The 18,827-nt window shown below is 38.9% G+C and overlaps 1 protein-coding gene across 1 annotated transcript; it reads left to right on the forward strand.

Moving 5' to 3' along the window:
- Positions 1-16,551: 16,551 nt before the first annotated feature.
- LOC137255932 (uncharacterized) lies at positions 16,552-18,683 on the forward strand. The gene is made up of 2 exons (XM_067793532.1): positions 16,552-16,716; positions 17,110-18,683. The coding sequence occupies exons 1-2, from the start codon at positions 16,701-16,703 to the stop codon at positions 18,213-18,215; spliced, it is 1,122 nt and encodes a 373-aa protein (XP_067649633.1). The 5' UTR covers positions 16,552-16,700; the 3' UTR covers positions 18,216-18,683.
- The last annotated feature ends 144 nt before the right edge of the window (positions 18,684-18,827 follow it).

An 18,827-nucleotide genomic window follows, 5' to 3' on the forward strand; every position in this document is an offset into this window, starting at 1 on the left:
AATCATGCACGTGCATTTCGACCAGTGTCCTGAAGACACGTTTTTCACATTTTGCAAAATGCATGATTTGGAAAGCTGCGTTCGGGAAGCTGTGTTGTTCTTAGGGAAAATTTGCATTTGGGCGAATAATTTCTAAGTGGGATCAAACCTGTTTCCATCTTTGTGTTTTTTATACTGTAACAACTAATTTAAAAGTGATAACATTCTTTTGCCCTGTAGTTTATTTGATGCTTAATTTTTGTAAGGAGTATTTTCACTCAGGGAATTAGTAATGCCATTACCTTCAAAATTGTTGAAAAGCCAAATGACACTTCGTCCAAGTCTTTCACCATCTGGTCGAAGTTTCTTGATGTCATTGATGTCCACATTGGCTGCGACGATGTGCTGTATTTTAGGACAGGCATCTCCAGAAACGACCGTCACTTCATCAGAAGCCAGTATATGAGACACAGTATCTCCATGTTGTTCTCTGGAAAAATTGAGATATGTTATTCAGTCAAATGCTTCATTTAACAGTTTAAATATACCATCATCTTACTAGGGACCCGGCAGACAGAAAGCACACATCAGCAATAGCCTGGTATCGTATAGTATGTATATGTATTAAACCATGAGTCCAATCACTCACTGTAGTTTTCTCTTGAGGTCCTCCTTGACAAGAAGGATCGTTGGTCCCATCTTCTCTAACCTCCTTGCAACTTCGACCACAAGTATCTCTGAACATCCATCTGCTTCTGTGCTTGTGGCCTTGTCAATCACTACCATGTCCTTATCAATGTTTTCCGCCAATATGCAGAACTCTTGTTTGGATAGTAGGCGCACTTCCGGTTTCATGCTCTGTCCATCTGTGAGATCAGTAACTGCTACTGCAGCAATGAAGGCACGTATTATGTTCATACATTTCACACCGTTCATGCTAAGTGCATGCAAGCTGCATAAAACAGAGGTTTTCTCTTCAATTGATCTCAAGGCATCCGCGAAGATCTTGTCTGATTCTAAATCATCTGCGTTCAGCAGACCATAAACCGCACTGAAATGTTCATCTGTGTACTTTCGGATTTGATTTATTGCTCTACGGGTAAGACGGAGAACATATTTCCTCAGATTTTCTCTCTTGTCAGAAATAAAGCAGAGGATCATTGATGGACGATCTGGAAGAACATAGAACACTTCCGATATCACTCCATCGGGTATATCAAGATTTGGAAGATTCAACATCATTGCTAGTGATCTTGTCACAAAGGACAATCCTCCTTCGAAATATTTTCCATGAGTCTGAATTCTCTGGTATATGGTGTCGTACATGGTGTTAGAAGTTTTGGGGGGATACATTGACAGCTTACCTGAAGAAACAAAGCATTGTGGAAAAATTAGTCTTTCATTGCTCGTCACGATTGGTGAATAAATGTTAACTGGTAGAGGAATGTTAACCTATGTTTCATTGTCGTGACTGAAAAGGTATTCCAGTTATAGCTTCAGTCTTCATAGGAGGAAAAAGAAAACGTAGCTTCCACTTAGTTGTCATATAATCAATTCGTCCCACATTTGTCATGATAATATATGCTGTGAACTCGTCACCAGAAGTGATTTGTCCAACGTAAGAATTTGTCATCGTAATGTATACTGGGAATACGGTACCAGAGGTGAGCACATGCGTCTGGATTTCTTCAAATAGTTCCTCTTGCAGTTGGATCCTCGGAAGAAGTGGGCAGTTACTTGGCCATGAAACTACAACTTCTGAAAGAGTGAGTGTTTTGATGATATCAAATCACTATGGCAACTAATGTCAGGAAATAAAGATCTCTGATATAACCCATGATGAACCCATGGTCCCGGGTGATGCCAAGCCAACGCTCTTTACCCATTTATGCATAGAGTCTTAGATTTTCATGAAATTTTGTGAACTGGCTTCTTTTGGCAAGCAATGAAAGGTATGAGGTGTCATTTTGCCAGTAATGTTTTCATACTTTTTTCACACTGCAAAATTACATCCCATAAATAGTTGTATATAAAAGCCAGTTTGTTTGTATTTTGTGAAAGATTTAAGAGGTTGATCTCACGCCATCTGAGCCTGATGTATTACCTAATATAAGTTCACTTATCTGCATATCGTCCCATTTTGGGGACGGTAATTTAGTGGAAAATTGATTATGGAAAAAAATGCGAGCCACCAATTTTACTTTTCTATTTGTACAATGGAAGTTTTAAACACATTCTAGTGAATTCACATAGTTAAAGCAGGGACCAAAAAAACGAATTCAGAGAACACCACTCTTCGCTGAATTAGCAGGGCCTTGCCTCTGGAGGTGACTATGCTTAAAGAATTTATTCTTCAAGTAATGTGAAAATAGTTCAACCACTGAACATTTTACTCTGCTTCATTTACGTCTAAACAGGTAGTTTCTATCTTCAGCAGCAGGAGAGAAAGGCTTTTTGAAGGGATGATATACTATGTTATCAGAACTGAAAAGTAACAAGTATTTCGTAGGATAATGCAACATTTACAATTAACATTTCATTTTGCGTAATGTCTGAACAGTTGTAGATATTGTGTGCCTCTTAACAGACTTGAAAGAATATGTGCCTTACCTTCCTTATTAGCAACACCAGCCATGGTACTTCTCTTTCCTTCACCAGGATAACATACAATATAAGATGATGTTGAATGTGAATGAAATAACCATTCGGTTTCACGAACATATAGAAAACAGAATTCGAGAGGCCATCTGTTGAAATAGTTGAGAATAATAAATATGTTTCCCGAAAAACATTGTGTAGTTGTACATATTTTTGTAAGATTGTGAACATTTCAAAAGTAAAAACAGTATGATTTCAAGTGAAACATTTCTTTACAGAATGACTTATTCAAATAATATACATTCATGCACTCTTGGACTAACGACCTCAGCTGGTCCCACTAGAACGGATTCAGCATTCCTACAACCATTAACTGTCTCTGCAGCTTGAGTGTCACTCAGACAAATGCAGTACCAGCAGCGGGTAACTCTTGGGTATCCTGCGACTTTTGAGATCGTACGGAGCGAGTGATGTCTGTATCATTACAGGCAGTCGGGCAGCCTAGTGGTTAAAGAATTCTCTCGTCACCCTGAAGACCCTGTTTCAATTCCCCATTTGGGTACAATGTGTGAAACCCATTTCTGTGTTCCACTACCGCTATGTTGCTGGGCTATTGCTAAAAGCGGAGTAAAACTAGACTCACGCACTGTAAAATATCAGATATATTTGGAATACATGTACCAATTACCGCTATAACATCTGTCTTATAAATTTCTCTATAAAGATATAGTTGAAATTATAGGACACTTTCGTCCAATCGGTCCCTTCAGTCAGTAAGATTGTCCAATATCAAAAAATGTTCGGTTATCAAATCGCTCCCTCTTGTCGTCTGATATAAGTCATTTGGACTGAATAACAGGCTGGAAAGTTTTCACTTTCTCAAGCCACTCCGAGAACTCTACAGTTATCATCTGAGTACTCCCCTCAATCATGGTATAGACTTCTGGCGTATCATAGAAGACACATCCGGGGATGTACCCTACTGCCACTTCAAGGATGTACACTTGGTCTTTGTCCACTTCATGAAACTTAAATTTCACCAGCGAGTGTGCACTCCTTTTCTGGGTTGCATTTCCTATTTGAACAATTGTGTGATGCCTGACCAACTCTGTCAAGCCTTTTTCTACAGTCTCGTGTAATCTCGGTTCAACGCGAATCCCAGAAAGGATCTTGGTTTTTGTCTTGTAATTATAACCTGTAATTTCTTCTAAACCTTCGCCTATTCCTAGGTAATAGGAACCACCATCTTGTATTTTGGTGAAACAGGAAATATATTCTCTCAGTCTGAGATCCTTCCAAATATATTCCAGTACCTCTTTCACATTTGTTTGTGTTATGATTCCTTCAAATGGCGTCTTGTGAAATGATTTAAATTCGATATCCCTGCCTTCTTGGATCGAGTCTAAGCCTCTTATTTTTGGACGTTTTGCCTTTTGTTGTTGCTCATTGAACAACAATTTATTAATAGTGAGGGTTGTTGGGCGAGTCAAGTTTTCATCGGAAGTCACCTTGGTTTTGAAATCTGCTGTAGTCAAAGAAAGGGATGACTTAACAACAAGCACCAAATACTCTTGGTATTTTTCACTTGTCGTGTGTTCACTCAGCCAGATTTTGCTATATGTGTCGACAAACAGAACTCCGTCTTCGATCAGTTTTGTCAACGTGTCATCCACATACTCATTAAAGAAAGCGAGACAGCGATCTTTGGGTGATAAACCTTGCAGATGAACAAGCAAAGCCCCTCCTCCAGCGTTCCGCAATGCTGAAACCTTTTTGGTCAGCTCTTCAGTTTTATCCTCCCTTGCAGTCTTTCTGGTTTTCTTGTCCTCTTGTATGAGTGGTTTGTTTACCAGGGTGGCTTTGATGTCAATTGTTAGGCGAAATTGCTCTTGTAAAGGGATGTCTTCATCCTTAACCACAGTCTCGCACAAGCAACAGGCATCTGAAATGATTACATGGATTGTATTCTCACAACATATGGAATACGTTGACACAGTACATTGTCAGTAATATGGTCAAAAAGAATTAATCTAAGATAGAAGTATGAGGAAATTGAAATCAATTCAAAGGTTAGATAGAAGTTCAACGTTATTACTAGTTGACAAATAAACCATCATACCTATTCAGTCAAATTTCCAGACATGATTGTGAATCTAAAGCTATTGTTGTACATATCAATGATTTGCAGACTGGTAACTATATTGATATATGATTGCGAAAATAGATGAATTTTGTAATTGGGGCGGAATAGGTTTTATCGAACACTTCCAAACTCTGGTGCATGTAATAATGACTTCAATTTGCACAAATATAACTGCGACGGAGCTACATTGTCGTTCAGCTGATTAACATGCTTAAAACTCTATTTTTTTTTTTTTTTTGCTTACTTGGCAACAACCACATGAAATTCATTGTAGTATTGAGTCTTGAGAATAAATACCGTTATAAGCACCAATGAATAGCATGTCACATCTGTCGATTTGAGTAATTGCTCATGCTTACAAGCATTATGACCAAAGTCACGATATTAAAGGCCTACATACAGCTTTTGAGACAGTTTTTCACGTGTTCGGTCGGATCCAATTGTGTTATTGTTATGTGATCGTGACTTGCACAGAGCCGTTGAGGACTGAGCTAAAATATTGACACCACATAAGCAGTGACACGTCATCAAGACTAGGTTTTTTTTATACATGTGAGCACTGCTGTTTTAGGAAACAGTCGTTCCCATGGAAGCCTATTCCTGTGATTTGTGTACATGGATACAGTCGAACAATTATTACACTTCCTACAGTACACACATTCCCTATCTGAAAAACTATTGTCAGGGTCCACTTCTATACAATAGTGCCATGGTCAACTGGAAGCTCCAATTAAATCGTCATGTAATTACACAATGAAATGTCCATTTTTGACACATATTATTTATTTGAATAATCCCCACAGAGACCAGGCCCCGATTTCTCGAAATATAGTTCTTACTCTAATTTCAACCTGAGTTTGACAGTTTGAAACCTCTGAATTTTCAGCTCAGCTGTAGTTTTCAAAATAGAAAAAGCCCAAACACCTTAAAGTATATATTCACATAACTCAAACTGTCTACTACTTTTTAGTTTAATATCAATTTCAGAACATTCTATGAATTGTGTTTCTGACATTTGAGTAAAAACTCGAACTTAAGTCGAAATTCAGACTTAAGTGTGTTTCGAGAAATCGTGGCTGATGTTATCCCCAAATCGTGGAGTACGGTATTAGAAATCTCTGCTATATTCCTCATATCGATACAGTGTATGATGCTGTGATACTGCATATAATGTCCAGGGCATTGTTTTAGAAGTACTGGTTTGTTAAGAATTGAACGTTCATCTGAGGCGTTAGGCAACGTCGACCACAATAATATTCAACGCTGTCTAACTGTAGCCTCGATCTACTTAATACCAGCACCACGGTTAACGAGAACAATACTATTGAAAGCCTGTGACAGCCTGTAGGAAACATTCTACAATGGCAGGCAGCAAATGCGCATATATTGTTACACCATGACATCCCGATACACCTGCATACTGGAGCTAAATGTAAAGATACATTATTCCAGGTAATTCCCTTATCTCCAATTGGTTGGTTGGTTGGCTGGTTGGTTAGGAAGGTATGTATAAATGTAGGTAGGTAGATAGGCAGGTAGGTGGATTGGTAGGTATGAAGGGTATTGGTTCGACTTTTGTTCAATACAAAAATGCTGGAGTATGGAGATTTCTCAGTCTTTCTGAAAATATTTAATTAAGATAAGAGGCAAAAACGCGAACTTTTCTTAAAGTAGAATCATTGATATGGTGGAACAACGCAAAATACAAGTTCAAAGCCTTTTGCAGATTGTTTGCACCTCAAACAGACAACCAAACAAACGCTGTTTAAAAATAAGCCAAGGTTTGAGAACAGGTACATGAATATTAATACATCGATGATTTACAGCTGTAATATCGTTCAATAACCATCAAATCTCCAACTGCCACCCGTGAAGGTCCCGGGGTAGATTGGGCCTTCAGCAACTCATGCTTGCCACAAAAGGCGACTATGCTTGTCGTAACGGGATCGAGTGATCAGGCTCGCTGACTTGGTTGACACATGTCATTGGTTCCCAATTGCGCAGATCTATGCTCATGTTGTTGATCACTGGATTGTCTGTTCCAGAATGCGGCGTAAAACTATACTCACTCACTCACTCAAATCACTAAACCTGTGAGAAAACATAAACACAGACGGACAAGTGTGATATCAAATGCTTGCGGACATTCTACCCAGTATTTGGACCAAACCATTTGTTGGAAATCATACATACCTAATTTGTATGTCACTAGGGACCTCAGCAAAGTATCATAGGGTCTTTCGACTGCACTACAGAAAGGACTTGACGCAGACAACAAATTCCAGGATAATCTGGAGAAAAGGATAGGTATTTATGACAATACACCAAGTACACTTGAAAACATTCACTGGCATGAACAAGGAATCACCAAAGGTCCTGAATTTCATCTGGGACCATCGCCATGGTCGTCGGCAAAAGGTGGTGGGACACTTTTATTGACTTAAAAAGGCCAACAAACCCATGCCAGCAAGCTATCTTGAAAGACGCTTCATGACGACAACCATACTTTTGATAGGCTCTCATATGCTGTTTTGTCACAACTGCTGCATGATGGTGACGACTGTCAAGGTATAGATGTTGTGCTTGAGGTTTACAGAGTCAAATCAATTAAGTTTAAAGAACGCTTCATTCAAGGCTTGAAAGAAGGAGTTTTATTCCCTCAATCGAAACCAGGTCACACGATAAACAAACGGACAAACTCGCTGCGTGTTCCAAGAGCAAGAACAACCTTACCATATATGAAACTGAGAACTGGAAGCAACCACGAAGTTTGGTAGGAACAGAAGCTAAGCAGCAAGTCACTGTTTGTGACCCATGGCAATCACTGCATGAGGCTGACAAATGATGAACACCAAGCTGTTGAAGATCTTGAATGCAGCCATGCAGTCATCAGATGTGGAACCAGAGCTCGTATCAAACTATTGCATGTAAGCAAGTTTTCTTCTGCTCTATGACTTGAGGTGTGTTGTGCTCTAGTTAGATTACAAGCATGGACTGGTTATGAGTCGGTACGTACCCTATCTGGACAAGGAAAGCTCGAGGCAGTGAAAATGATTCTCCAGTACCAAAGGTTTAGGAAACTATTTGTGAAACTTAAAAGCACCTTGAATCTTACAGTGGAAACCTTACAGTTGAAGCTTTATACGTCAACGAAATTCGCTAACGCCAGATAAGAACAGTTGCTACCTTCTGCGCATGCTCCGCTGCAACACACAAACTATCGAGCAGCTATTTGGAGAAACAGCCTCGATAGGCATCCAAGCATTCCAATCGCCACGGATGGACATGGCTAGGAGAAAAATATATAGTCAAGTCAAATTATGACAAAACCTCAAAAAAAACGTTACAGAAATTTGAGTATTTTCAACATGTTTATGTAATAGCTATGAGCGCTAAAAGCCATACCTTGGAATACGATGCTAAGTCCTATTTTTGGAAATGAAAAGTTAAGAAATTGATATTTTTGGTGAATAATCTTTGAGGTCTCACACTGAAAAATTGTACTGCGCACTCTTCAAAAACAAGAATCGCAAAATCCATATATAAATTTGGTGTTATTCAAGGATGTGTAGATCAGCGGAAAACAAAGATACATGAATGCAATTTTGTGGAGCAATTTATTGCAATCTTGTCCATAGTTCATGAGAATAACAGTCATCACAGTCATTGCTGCTGTCCACCAGGTGGTGTTGAAGTCAGTACCTCGTATGACCACCCCAAGCTGCTACCACTGCCAGACACCTCCTGGGTACAGATTGAATCAGTCGCTGAATGTTTTGTTGTGGAATCCTTTTCTGTTCCTCCTGCAGCATGTGGAACAACTGATGAAGATTCTGTGGTGGATTACGACGTTGAAGTACCCGTCTATGTCATATATGTATGAGGTAACAAAGAACACACTACTAATAAGTATTTGGGAGAAGTCAAAACATGTTTTGTTTAGTCCTACTTTGGTGTTAAATGGTAAAAAGTTGAATTTTTCGGAGAATATTTAGATATTATATTGACACACATGTAGGTTTCATGGATATTTTCAAAGAGAACACAGGGTCCTAATACATGGGTAAGACAATAAATTAGTGTTAAATCCTATTATGGGGTAAAAAAATGAAAAATTAAACTTTTAAGAGAATAATTTCTAAAATATATTGAGACTCAAGTGTACTTTTATATGCTTTTATATGTTATATCGTTTAAAGAGGACACATGTAACTACGAATACATGTGGTGGAAAAGCCATATAATTGGAACATAAGCATAGATAAAACACTTAACAGGGCACATTTTCTGTTTTCAAGGTAAAATAAACGCAACTTCAGGAACATGCAATTTAGTTCCCTTTTCTCGTGTAAGCAAAGTCATAGTTTATCTGAAAGAGAACTATCCACTATCAGCGTGGAGAAGCTGTTCAATGTCTGTCTTTTGAGTGTGCGCGTGTGCATGTGTGTGTAGTGTGTATACAGTAGTGTAGTACTGTGTATGTAGTGTGCTGGTATGTATCCGAAGGTAAGTCCGTAATAATTAAAATCACAATCCATATCCCTAGAAATAACAGATATTCATTCATAACTTTGAAAAGAGATAGCAATCAAGTTATGAACAAGGATCCTGTGCTATGTTAAGGTGTTAAAATGTCTATTGTTTCCTTGGCGATAACTTTGACTTCCATGGTAGTATACTTGCAACGGCTATCTCCAAAGCCAATAAGATTTTCATTAAGAAACAAAGTGTTGCCCTTGCTCTCCGTGAATTCGTCCATGACACCAGGTTTAGGATTACCAAAAGAAGGGTGTAATGCTGCAATTGAAACTGCATTGAAATCCCCCTTAGTATCTTTCTGCTGTAACCTCATCGAACCGATTGAAATACACAGAACCAGATCATGCATGACGGAACTCAATATCAACATACGAGGGGATGTCAATACGTTTTGAGCCTTGAGCATTTTTCATACCCAGGTGTCACAGCCTGTGGTACGACATTGAACCTTGGGGTGTAGCTGATGTGATATATAAGTTTTGGTATCCTACTCTCAGAAGTTATTGAACAGTTCACATTGACAGAAAGAGACCCCCCTCACGACAGTGAAAATGAATAAAATTGAGTATAGAGCGGTAATTAAATTTTGGTTCTTGAAGGAAACACGGCGAAGAACATTGAAAAAAGGCTTTCAGCGGTTTATGGGAAGTCTTCCCCTTCATCTGCTACCATCAAACGATGGGTCAATGAATTTAAGCATGGTAGAGAGAGTCTTGAAGATGACCCCTGTCCAAGGTCGCCCAACAACAAGCACTAGTCAGGAAAACATTGACAGAGTGCATAGACCTGTGCTGGAAAATCGTCGAATCACACTCCACGAGTTAGAGGAGACCACGGGCATTTCACACGGATCCATCGAGACAGTTCTTCATGAACATCTCGTCATGTCTAAGGTGTGCGCAAGATGGGTGCCAAGAATGCTTATAGATGAAATGAAGCAAACAAGGGTCACTATAAGCAACTCCATGCTGACCAGGTACAACAAGAATCCAGAAGATTTTCACTTTAGGCTAGTAACCTGTAATGAAACCTGGATCCACCACTATGATCCTGAGAGCAAACAAGAATCCATGGAATGGAAACATGTCACTTCTCCCAGGACCCAAAAGTTCAAAGCCTCCAGATCAGTGCATAGGGTAATGGCGACAGTCTTCTGGGATAACAAAGGCGTCATCCACATACATTACTTACCAAAAGGAAGAGCAATGAATGGGGAATATTACGCTAACTTGTTGAGGCAAGAGCGACAGTCAATCAAGGAGAAGCGCCGGGGCAAGATCAGACGTGGTATTCTTCTACATCAAGACAATGCTCCAGTACACACCTCTCGCGTTGCAGCCGCTGCTGTCCAGGAATGCGGATACGAAATCTTGCCGCATCCCCTCTACTCTCCAGACCTGGCACCAAGTGATTACCATCTGTTCCCAAAACTCAAGAAACACTTGCGTGGTCGTAGATTTCAGGATGATAATGAGCTTATTGCTGCTACTGAGGCTTGGTTTGAGGACCAAAATGGCGCCTTCTACAGAGATGGCATCAGCGACTGGCAGAAAAGATGGAACAAGTGTCTTGACTCACAAGGGGACTATGTTGAAAAATAAATGTGGTTCCTACCAATATTTTGTGTTTTTCTATTGAAGGCTCAAAACTTATTGACATCCCCGCGTGTGGGTGACAAATTCTCACAGTAAATACATTTCCAGCTTGTGAGAGATTATCAGTCAAATACAACCAGTTCACTTCCACGTGACCATGACCATAGATCACTTGACTAATTATTTGCCAAATACAACCATCTCACCTCCACGTGACCATGACTATAGATCACTTGACTCATTATTTGCCAAATACAACCAGCTCTTTTCTAAGTGATTATGACTATAGATCACTTGATCCTGGCTATATATGTTTGCAGAAATAAGTACCAACGTTGTACTTCTTAGTCTGACCACTAACGCACACATTGTTGAACAAATACAGTTTGATCATAGGCATGAAGGTGACATAACGCAATACAATCATGCAATCTAGTGATTCATCATATATATTCTACACGAACAGCACAAGACATCTAACGATTTGATTCAGCAAAGTCTGGATGATTTGATTTGGTTCAAAGGTGCTTGCAAAAGTTTTAACTCACCGGATCATCGAACTGTACATGATTTCATGACAATGACTCCAAACGACAAGTAACACCATGGGATATATAGTCATCCTTACGTCAGTCACAAATCTTTTCGTTTCATTTCTGTACCAATTTGTTTTATGTTCAGTGACTTTTTTCCATTAATGTTACTAGGCTAACAAGTGGGAATCTACTCGTGAAAAAGGATGACAGTACATCCAGCTCACGAGTTTTGTTTTGGAACTCATGCCATACAAATGTTCAAGACCCTCGTGTTATGCATGTGTGTTCAATGGTATGAAGTGTTCAGAAACAGGCACTTTGTTAGACTGCTTCAATGTGGCAGCCACGATTTTGACAACTATGACAATGATGATGACGATGATGATAGCCATGACAATGAGTTAAAAATCATTAAAATTAATGTGTACGTTGAATTACTTTGTAAACCTCTTATGTAACCTTATGAAGTATTTCAATACATGCACCCAATTCAAAGGGTGAAGGTCATTTATGGTGAGAGGATGCCATTTGTTGACAAATATGACCTGTTATATAAACCTGATCAAAGTCTGTTTCAATTTAGATTGGAATAATAAATGTAACTAAATGTGTATTTAGAGGTAGGGGCTTTCTAAATAGTATAAGGTTTCCTCTCAGTGATAATTAGTTTCCATAGAAAATAATAAAATATCCGTATATTAGGAGAAAATGTCATACATTTTCTGCAATTTTTAAAAAAATAATCATGCTGAACCCTCACAACCTGTGTGAAACTGAATACTGAACATATTTCACCCTAAATTTATGTGTCTAATGCTTATAGTTTTAGCTGTAGCATAGTTTTGTAGTCTACCAAAGCCTGGCAGGGATCATACAGAACCGTCAAACTTCAGACCGATATCTCTAACTAGCTGTGTCTGTAAAACCATAGAACGTATGGTGAATAATAAATTAACTTGATATCTTGAAACCAATAACCGTATAACCAATATTCAGTGTTATTTCAGGAAAAGTCGTTATACCATTGATCATCTGGTACGTTTAGAATCCTTCGTTAGAAATGCTATAGTCAATAAACAACATGCTGTGTATAGATTTTCTGTGAGAAGGCTTATGACACGACTTAAAGCGTGGTGTTTTGAAGGATTTACATGACTTTGCGTTGAGAGTTCGTTTGCCTCTTTTTATATCAGAGTTTTTGAAAGACTGACAATTTCAAGTTCGAGTGGGTTCGACCCTGTCTGATCATTACAATCAGGATCAGGGAGTCCCTCAGGGCAGCATTTTGTCTGTCACGTTATTTAGTATTAAGATTAACAGTTTATTCAAGGGTTTAAATGATTCAATCGATGGATTTTGTGGATGATTTTAATACTTCCTGTCGTGATAAAAATATGCATACTATTGAAAGGCAATTACAGTTGTGCTTGAATAAAATGAATAAATGGTGTCTTGAAAACGGCTTTGAATTTTCTAAATCGAAAACAAATTGTATATATTTTGTAGAAAATATAAGCCCCATAAGGACCCTGAACTATCTGTAAATGTTGTAAAGGAGGCCAAGTTCTTGGGTTTAATTTTCGATTCTCATTTAACCTTCTTAATACACATTAAATCCCCTAAAGCTAAATGCCTGTTGAAGGTTGTTTCTACCTCAAAGTGGGGAGGAGATCAAAGTACCCTCTTACACCTGTATCGATCACTGACCAGTTCAAAACTCGATTGTGGCTCCATCGTATACGGTTGAGCCTGCAAAAGAAACCTTAAACTTCTTGATTCTGTCCGCCACCAAGTCTTAAGTCTTTGTATTGGGTCTTTCAGAACTTCGCCTGTTGGCAGCTGAGGCCGATGAACCATCTCTTACACAACATCGTATAAAACTGTCTTTAAAATACATTTCTAAATTATATTCTAATGAATCTAACCCAGCGTATAACTGTGTGTTCAATCCCCTTTATGAGGATTTGTACAACAAATCTTCTTCTCTTGTACCGTCTCTAGGGCACAGAATTAAACCATTTATTTCTTCTGCCGGCATTGAGCTGGAAAGTATATCGCCTTCCCGTCTTCTTTCTTCTCCTCCTTGGCAATTGGTTAGGCCACAAGTTGACCTAACTTTAACATCATTTAAAAAATCAGAAACGAATGGCTTACAATATAAACAAGAATATCATCAATTAAAAACATATGTAACAATTACAAATCCTTATTTACAGAGGGGTCCAAGAACGGTGGCGCAGTAGCTTGTCATTGGATCCAGAACAATATCTTCTAGACTACTGGACAGCAGCTCTATATTCACAGCGGAAGTAAACGCCATGTTAAGGGCCCTTAAATATATTCAAAGACACCCTACACATAAACAATATATAATCTATTCAGACTCTCTTTCTTGTCTTCAGGCGATTAAACATCTTTCTTGCAAACGTCCACTTTTAACAGAAATTACTGAATTGTATTATTATCTTGCTACTGGCCAATACGACATCGTCCTCTGTTGGTTACCCAGCCACGTTGGCATCTCTGGGAATGTAATGGCCGATCTTGCTACCAAGGCAGCACTCAACAAATCTGTGACACCACTTCTTATTACATACACCGATCATATGGCTACCATTAGATCTTATATCCGTGATCTGATGCAGAAGATGTGGGACACCCAGGTAGGCATCAATAAATTACATGCAATAAAGCCCTGTATCGGTTATACCTGCTTGGGTTGTCAGTCCAGATTTCAAGAGGTTTTTCGACGGTGCCGTATTGGCCATACACGATATACTCATGCACACGTATTAAACGGTGTGGATCCTCCGTTCTGTATCCCTTGTGATGAGAGAGTCATGGTCAAGCATAAGTTGGGAGTTTCTTCATAAAAGGACAAATGTGGAATAATGACTGCATACGTTGTGCGAGTGAAGTAGAGGACAGGGGTGTTTTGAATGAAAAGGTGATACTTTTCAGTGCAATGTCCACTGTTGCTGTCGGTACGTTTTAATATACCTCAAATAGACCCTACAACTGGAAATGACGCCATCGGAAGTGTAGAAGCTGGAGAGTCTTCATGTAAAATCAACCGAAGCACATTCGTGTACATCCTCGATAGTCTCCAGGGTGTACATTTCGATAAATCTCCACTATACCCTGGACGCGTCTACGGCCAGGTTCGATAATTTTGTTACCTCCCTTTGCTGGTTCCGCATTCTAACAGTAGCCAGTCAGCTGAGCCGCCATTACTACCGAGCTTGCCAGTTTCAACACAGAAAGCGGTCGCAGCCACGAATCAGATTTTGGGGGAAATCATAAAGACAAATTGACAAATCCGAAACTTTAAAAAACTAATATTTGCAAGACGTATTTCTATCTCTTTTAGAATGCTCTGCATCATTTGGGTTTGCCAAGTTTTATCGGTTAGATAATTTAAGAAGCGAAAGTGAGTTGTGATTGGTACACTTAACTTCCTCGTTTAGATCCCTTTTTAGATTAAAAGCCAGCCAAGGGAGGTAAACAATTATCGAGCCGGACCGTAGATACGTCCAGGGTGTAGTGGAGATCAGTCGTAAAGTATACCCTGGGCAGAGTCCAGAAAAATTACGATGTGTGTCAGTGCACAGTCAGTGTACATGTATGTGCAGTGTTATGAATAGCGTGTTGTATGCTTTGAACTATGCATAGTGTGTGCTGGACTGAGTGAAGTATGGTGTGTACAGGGTGGAGTAATTTTATAGACCCTTGCCTGTAGATAGAGATAATGGCACGATATTGTGTAGCATGTGTGCAAGCTGTTTTATATATCTGTGTGTACTTGTGTATGAAATGTATTACATATTCAAGTGGACAATCTTTCGGCATGTATATATAAATCTCTTCAGGTTTGCTAGCTTGTGGCTGCATGAGTGTTCACATTCGGTATGTATATGAGGTTGAATGCATGGCCGTGCACATAAATGTGTGCGTGTGTATGGCAATGTTCAAGCAATGCGTGCTTACACACACACACACACACACACACACACACACACACACACACACACACACACACACACACACACACACACACACACACACACACACACACACACACACACACACACACACACACACACACACACGAAATTATATATGTATATATGTATGTGGGTATATAAGTGTGTGTGACTGTAAAGGTATACATATGTAGGTATTTACAACAATATGTTTGGTGTGTGTGTGTGTGTGTGTGTGTGTGTGTGTGTGTGTGTGGATCTATTTTATTTGTGTTTCTAGGCATTTACATTGTGTATGACTGTATGTGTATTCATATTTTATTGCTGATACAATGTGTACGTGTTATGGATTTTGTAGTGACCCATAGGTCAACGTTGCAGTACATTATACAATGGTTGGTCTACGAGTCTGTCTAGATCTTATGGATGTCTGTATAACTGTTGACACATAAATCAAAGATTCAATCTAAAAAACATTACGGTGAGCAGTTGACAATAGTTCGATAATTGTATGCTTTGACGACTGTTTCATAAAATAACCGGGTATACATTTGCATCTAATGTTATTATAATAAAATTAAATAAGCAGAGCATGGTATTCATCACAGAGGACATTCAATTTACAGTATTTGTTCACAGCAGATGTCTTCTGAAATTTTCACTTATACTTATAACGACTTAAATAATAGTAAAGGAAACTGTGATAAGGCTGGTGTTACTGTCTCAATATGATATAGTGCACACGTGGTTCACTCATGAAATGTTCTGTAAACAATGAGCAAGTAAATGTACAGAGACTATTTTGTACATGCCACTCATGTATGAAGCTGCTTCGCCTTACAAGTAAATTTAAAAGGTGATGTTTATTTCAAACTCCCTGCTGTATACACGCATAGCAAATTCCAAATCGTAATATAACTTTCGTTACGGGTGAAGCTCAATAGTGATAGCAACACAGACGTCGCTGCTGTACTATTCAACCAGACAATGTAATCGCCCCAGCATTTTTTACTGTAGGTCACTGTGACATAGTTGACGAGTGCTATCGATATGATCTGAGAGTCTTTTCAATGTATTTCAATGTGTTTACTGGGCTCGTTGCCAACACTCATATCATATGTCAAGTGTAGTATTGATTGCTCTATATGTCCTCGCCTGGGATTGGTGATATTCTCTGCACATTTACATGTACGGGTCGTCAGGGTTTATAAATATACACATTGTCCTTTACCTCACGGAACAATTTTGCATAGTTACCCGTCGGATACGTATTACGTAGTACTGCATATTACTGTTGTAGCGACAGTTTGTTCGACATTCATCGTGAATGGCAGAGGCGCAAGGTGAGTATTAATTAGTTTCTAACACATTATCCTGAAGAAATTAACAACACCGCATCGCACACAGTACTCATACCGTATATTAAATCTAAAACGTTACACGCGTATTGTGCTTCAAAATTTGATGCTGTGTGCTCTATCGTCATTTCAGTTCATCCCAATAAACAGATATATGGATTTCGAAGCAATGGCCATAAAAAGACTTACGCTCAACAGTGTTGCTCGACTTCTTGAATGATCATACTGAATGTGGCTTATATGTCAAAAGACCTACAGAAAATATCATTTTTGTCTATGAAAATGTCAACTGTTTTAGATTTTTCTCTTTTTCGCCATCTCACTGACAGTGTACTGCCTATTTCCTGGTTGTGAATAAAGTTAATGTTATCATTTCAGATGCCTGTTGTTTGTGCGAGACTGTGGTTAACGATGAAGACATCCCTTTACAAGAGCAATTTCGCCTAACAATCGACATCAAAGCCACCCTGGTCAACAAACCACTCGTAAAAGAGGACAAGAAAACCAGAAAGACTGCAAGGGAGGATAAAACTGAAGAGTTGACTAAAAAAGTTTCGGCATTGCGGAACGCTGGAGGAGGGGCTCTGCTCATTCACCTGCTAGGTCTGTCACCTAATGATCGCTGTTTAGCGTTGTTTAATGAGTATGTCGATGACACGTTGACAAAACTGATCGAAGACGGAGTTCTCTTTGTCGACACATACAGCAAAATCTGGCTGAGTGAACACACGACAAGTGAAAAATACCAAGAGTATTTGGTGCTTATTGTTAAGTCATCCCTTTCTTTGACTACGGCAGATTTCAAAACCAAGGTGACTTCCGATGAAAACTTGACTCGCCCAACAACCCTCAATATTAAGAAATTGTTGTTCAATGAGCAACAACAAAAGGAAAAACGTCCAAAAATAAGAGGTATAGACGACTCAATCCAGGAAGGCAGGGATATCGAATTTAAATCATTTCACAAGACACCATTTGAAGGAATCATAACACAAACAAATGTGAAAGAGGTACTGGAATATATTTGGAAGGATCTCAGACTGAGAGAATATATTTCCTCTTTCACCAAAATACAAGATGGTGGTTCCTATTACCTAGGAATAGGTGAAGGTTTAGAGGAAATTACAGGTTATAATTACAAAACAAAGAACAAGATCCTTTCTGGGATTCGCGTTGAACCGAGCTTACATGAGACTGTAAAGAAAGGCTTGACAGAGTTGATCAGGCAACACACAATTGTTCAAATAGGAAATGCAGCCCAACCAAGGAGTGCAGACTCGCTGGTGAAATTTAAGTTTCATGAAGTGGACAAAGACCAAGTGTACATCCTTGAAGTGGCAGTAGGGTACACCCCCGGATGTGTCTTCTATGATACGCCAGAGGTCTATACCATGATTGAGGGGAGTACTCAGATGATACCTGTAGAGTTCTCAGAGTGGCTTGAGAAAGTGAAAACTTTCCATCCTGCTCGTCAGTCCAAATGACTTTTATATCAGACGACAAGAGGGAACAATTTCATAGCTGGACACGTTTTAATACTGAACAATCTTACTGACTGAAGTGGCTGATTGCCCTTGAGGGTGTGTGCTATATTTTTCGACTATATCTTCATGGATAAAATTACAAGACATATATTACAAGAGTAATTGGTATTCCGCCCCATTATGACACAGAAAAGCACCTGTTGCGTACAGTCTCAGTAATCATGGGTTGAACAAGAGTTTCGAATTGTAGGCAGTTGAAACACTGCATGTGCCCGACTGACAATTGAAGCTGTAAAGAGAGGTCGTGGTTGCTGGAGTATTGAAACCTTTCTTGTGAGACCAACTGAGGCCTTAAGACTGAGAGCACATAAATGTATATGATTTAAATTGGTCATTCTGTAGACATATATATCACTTTGAATCACAATCCTGTATTATACTTATTCCAAAATATGATATATGGATATTTCTCATTCTCTGTTGTTTAATGATATGTGATGCAGGCTTTTCATGAGTTTCTCTCAATGATCCCTTGAACTTTGTTTTCTAAATGTTCGTAAAACATATTGGTTATATCATTCAGCTTTATTTCTTTATAAATATTGTATGCTA

The sequence above is a fragment of the Haliotis asinina genome, chromosome 11, assembly GCF_037392515.1.
Source record: "Haliotis asinina isolate JCU_RB_2024 chromosome 11, JCU_Hal_asi_v2, whole genome shotgun sequence".
Lineage (NCBI taxonomy): Eukaryota > Metazoa > Mollusca > Gastropoda > Lepetellida > Haliotidae > Haliotis > Haliotis asinina.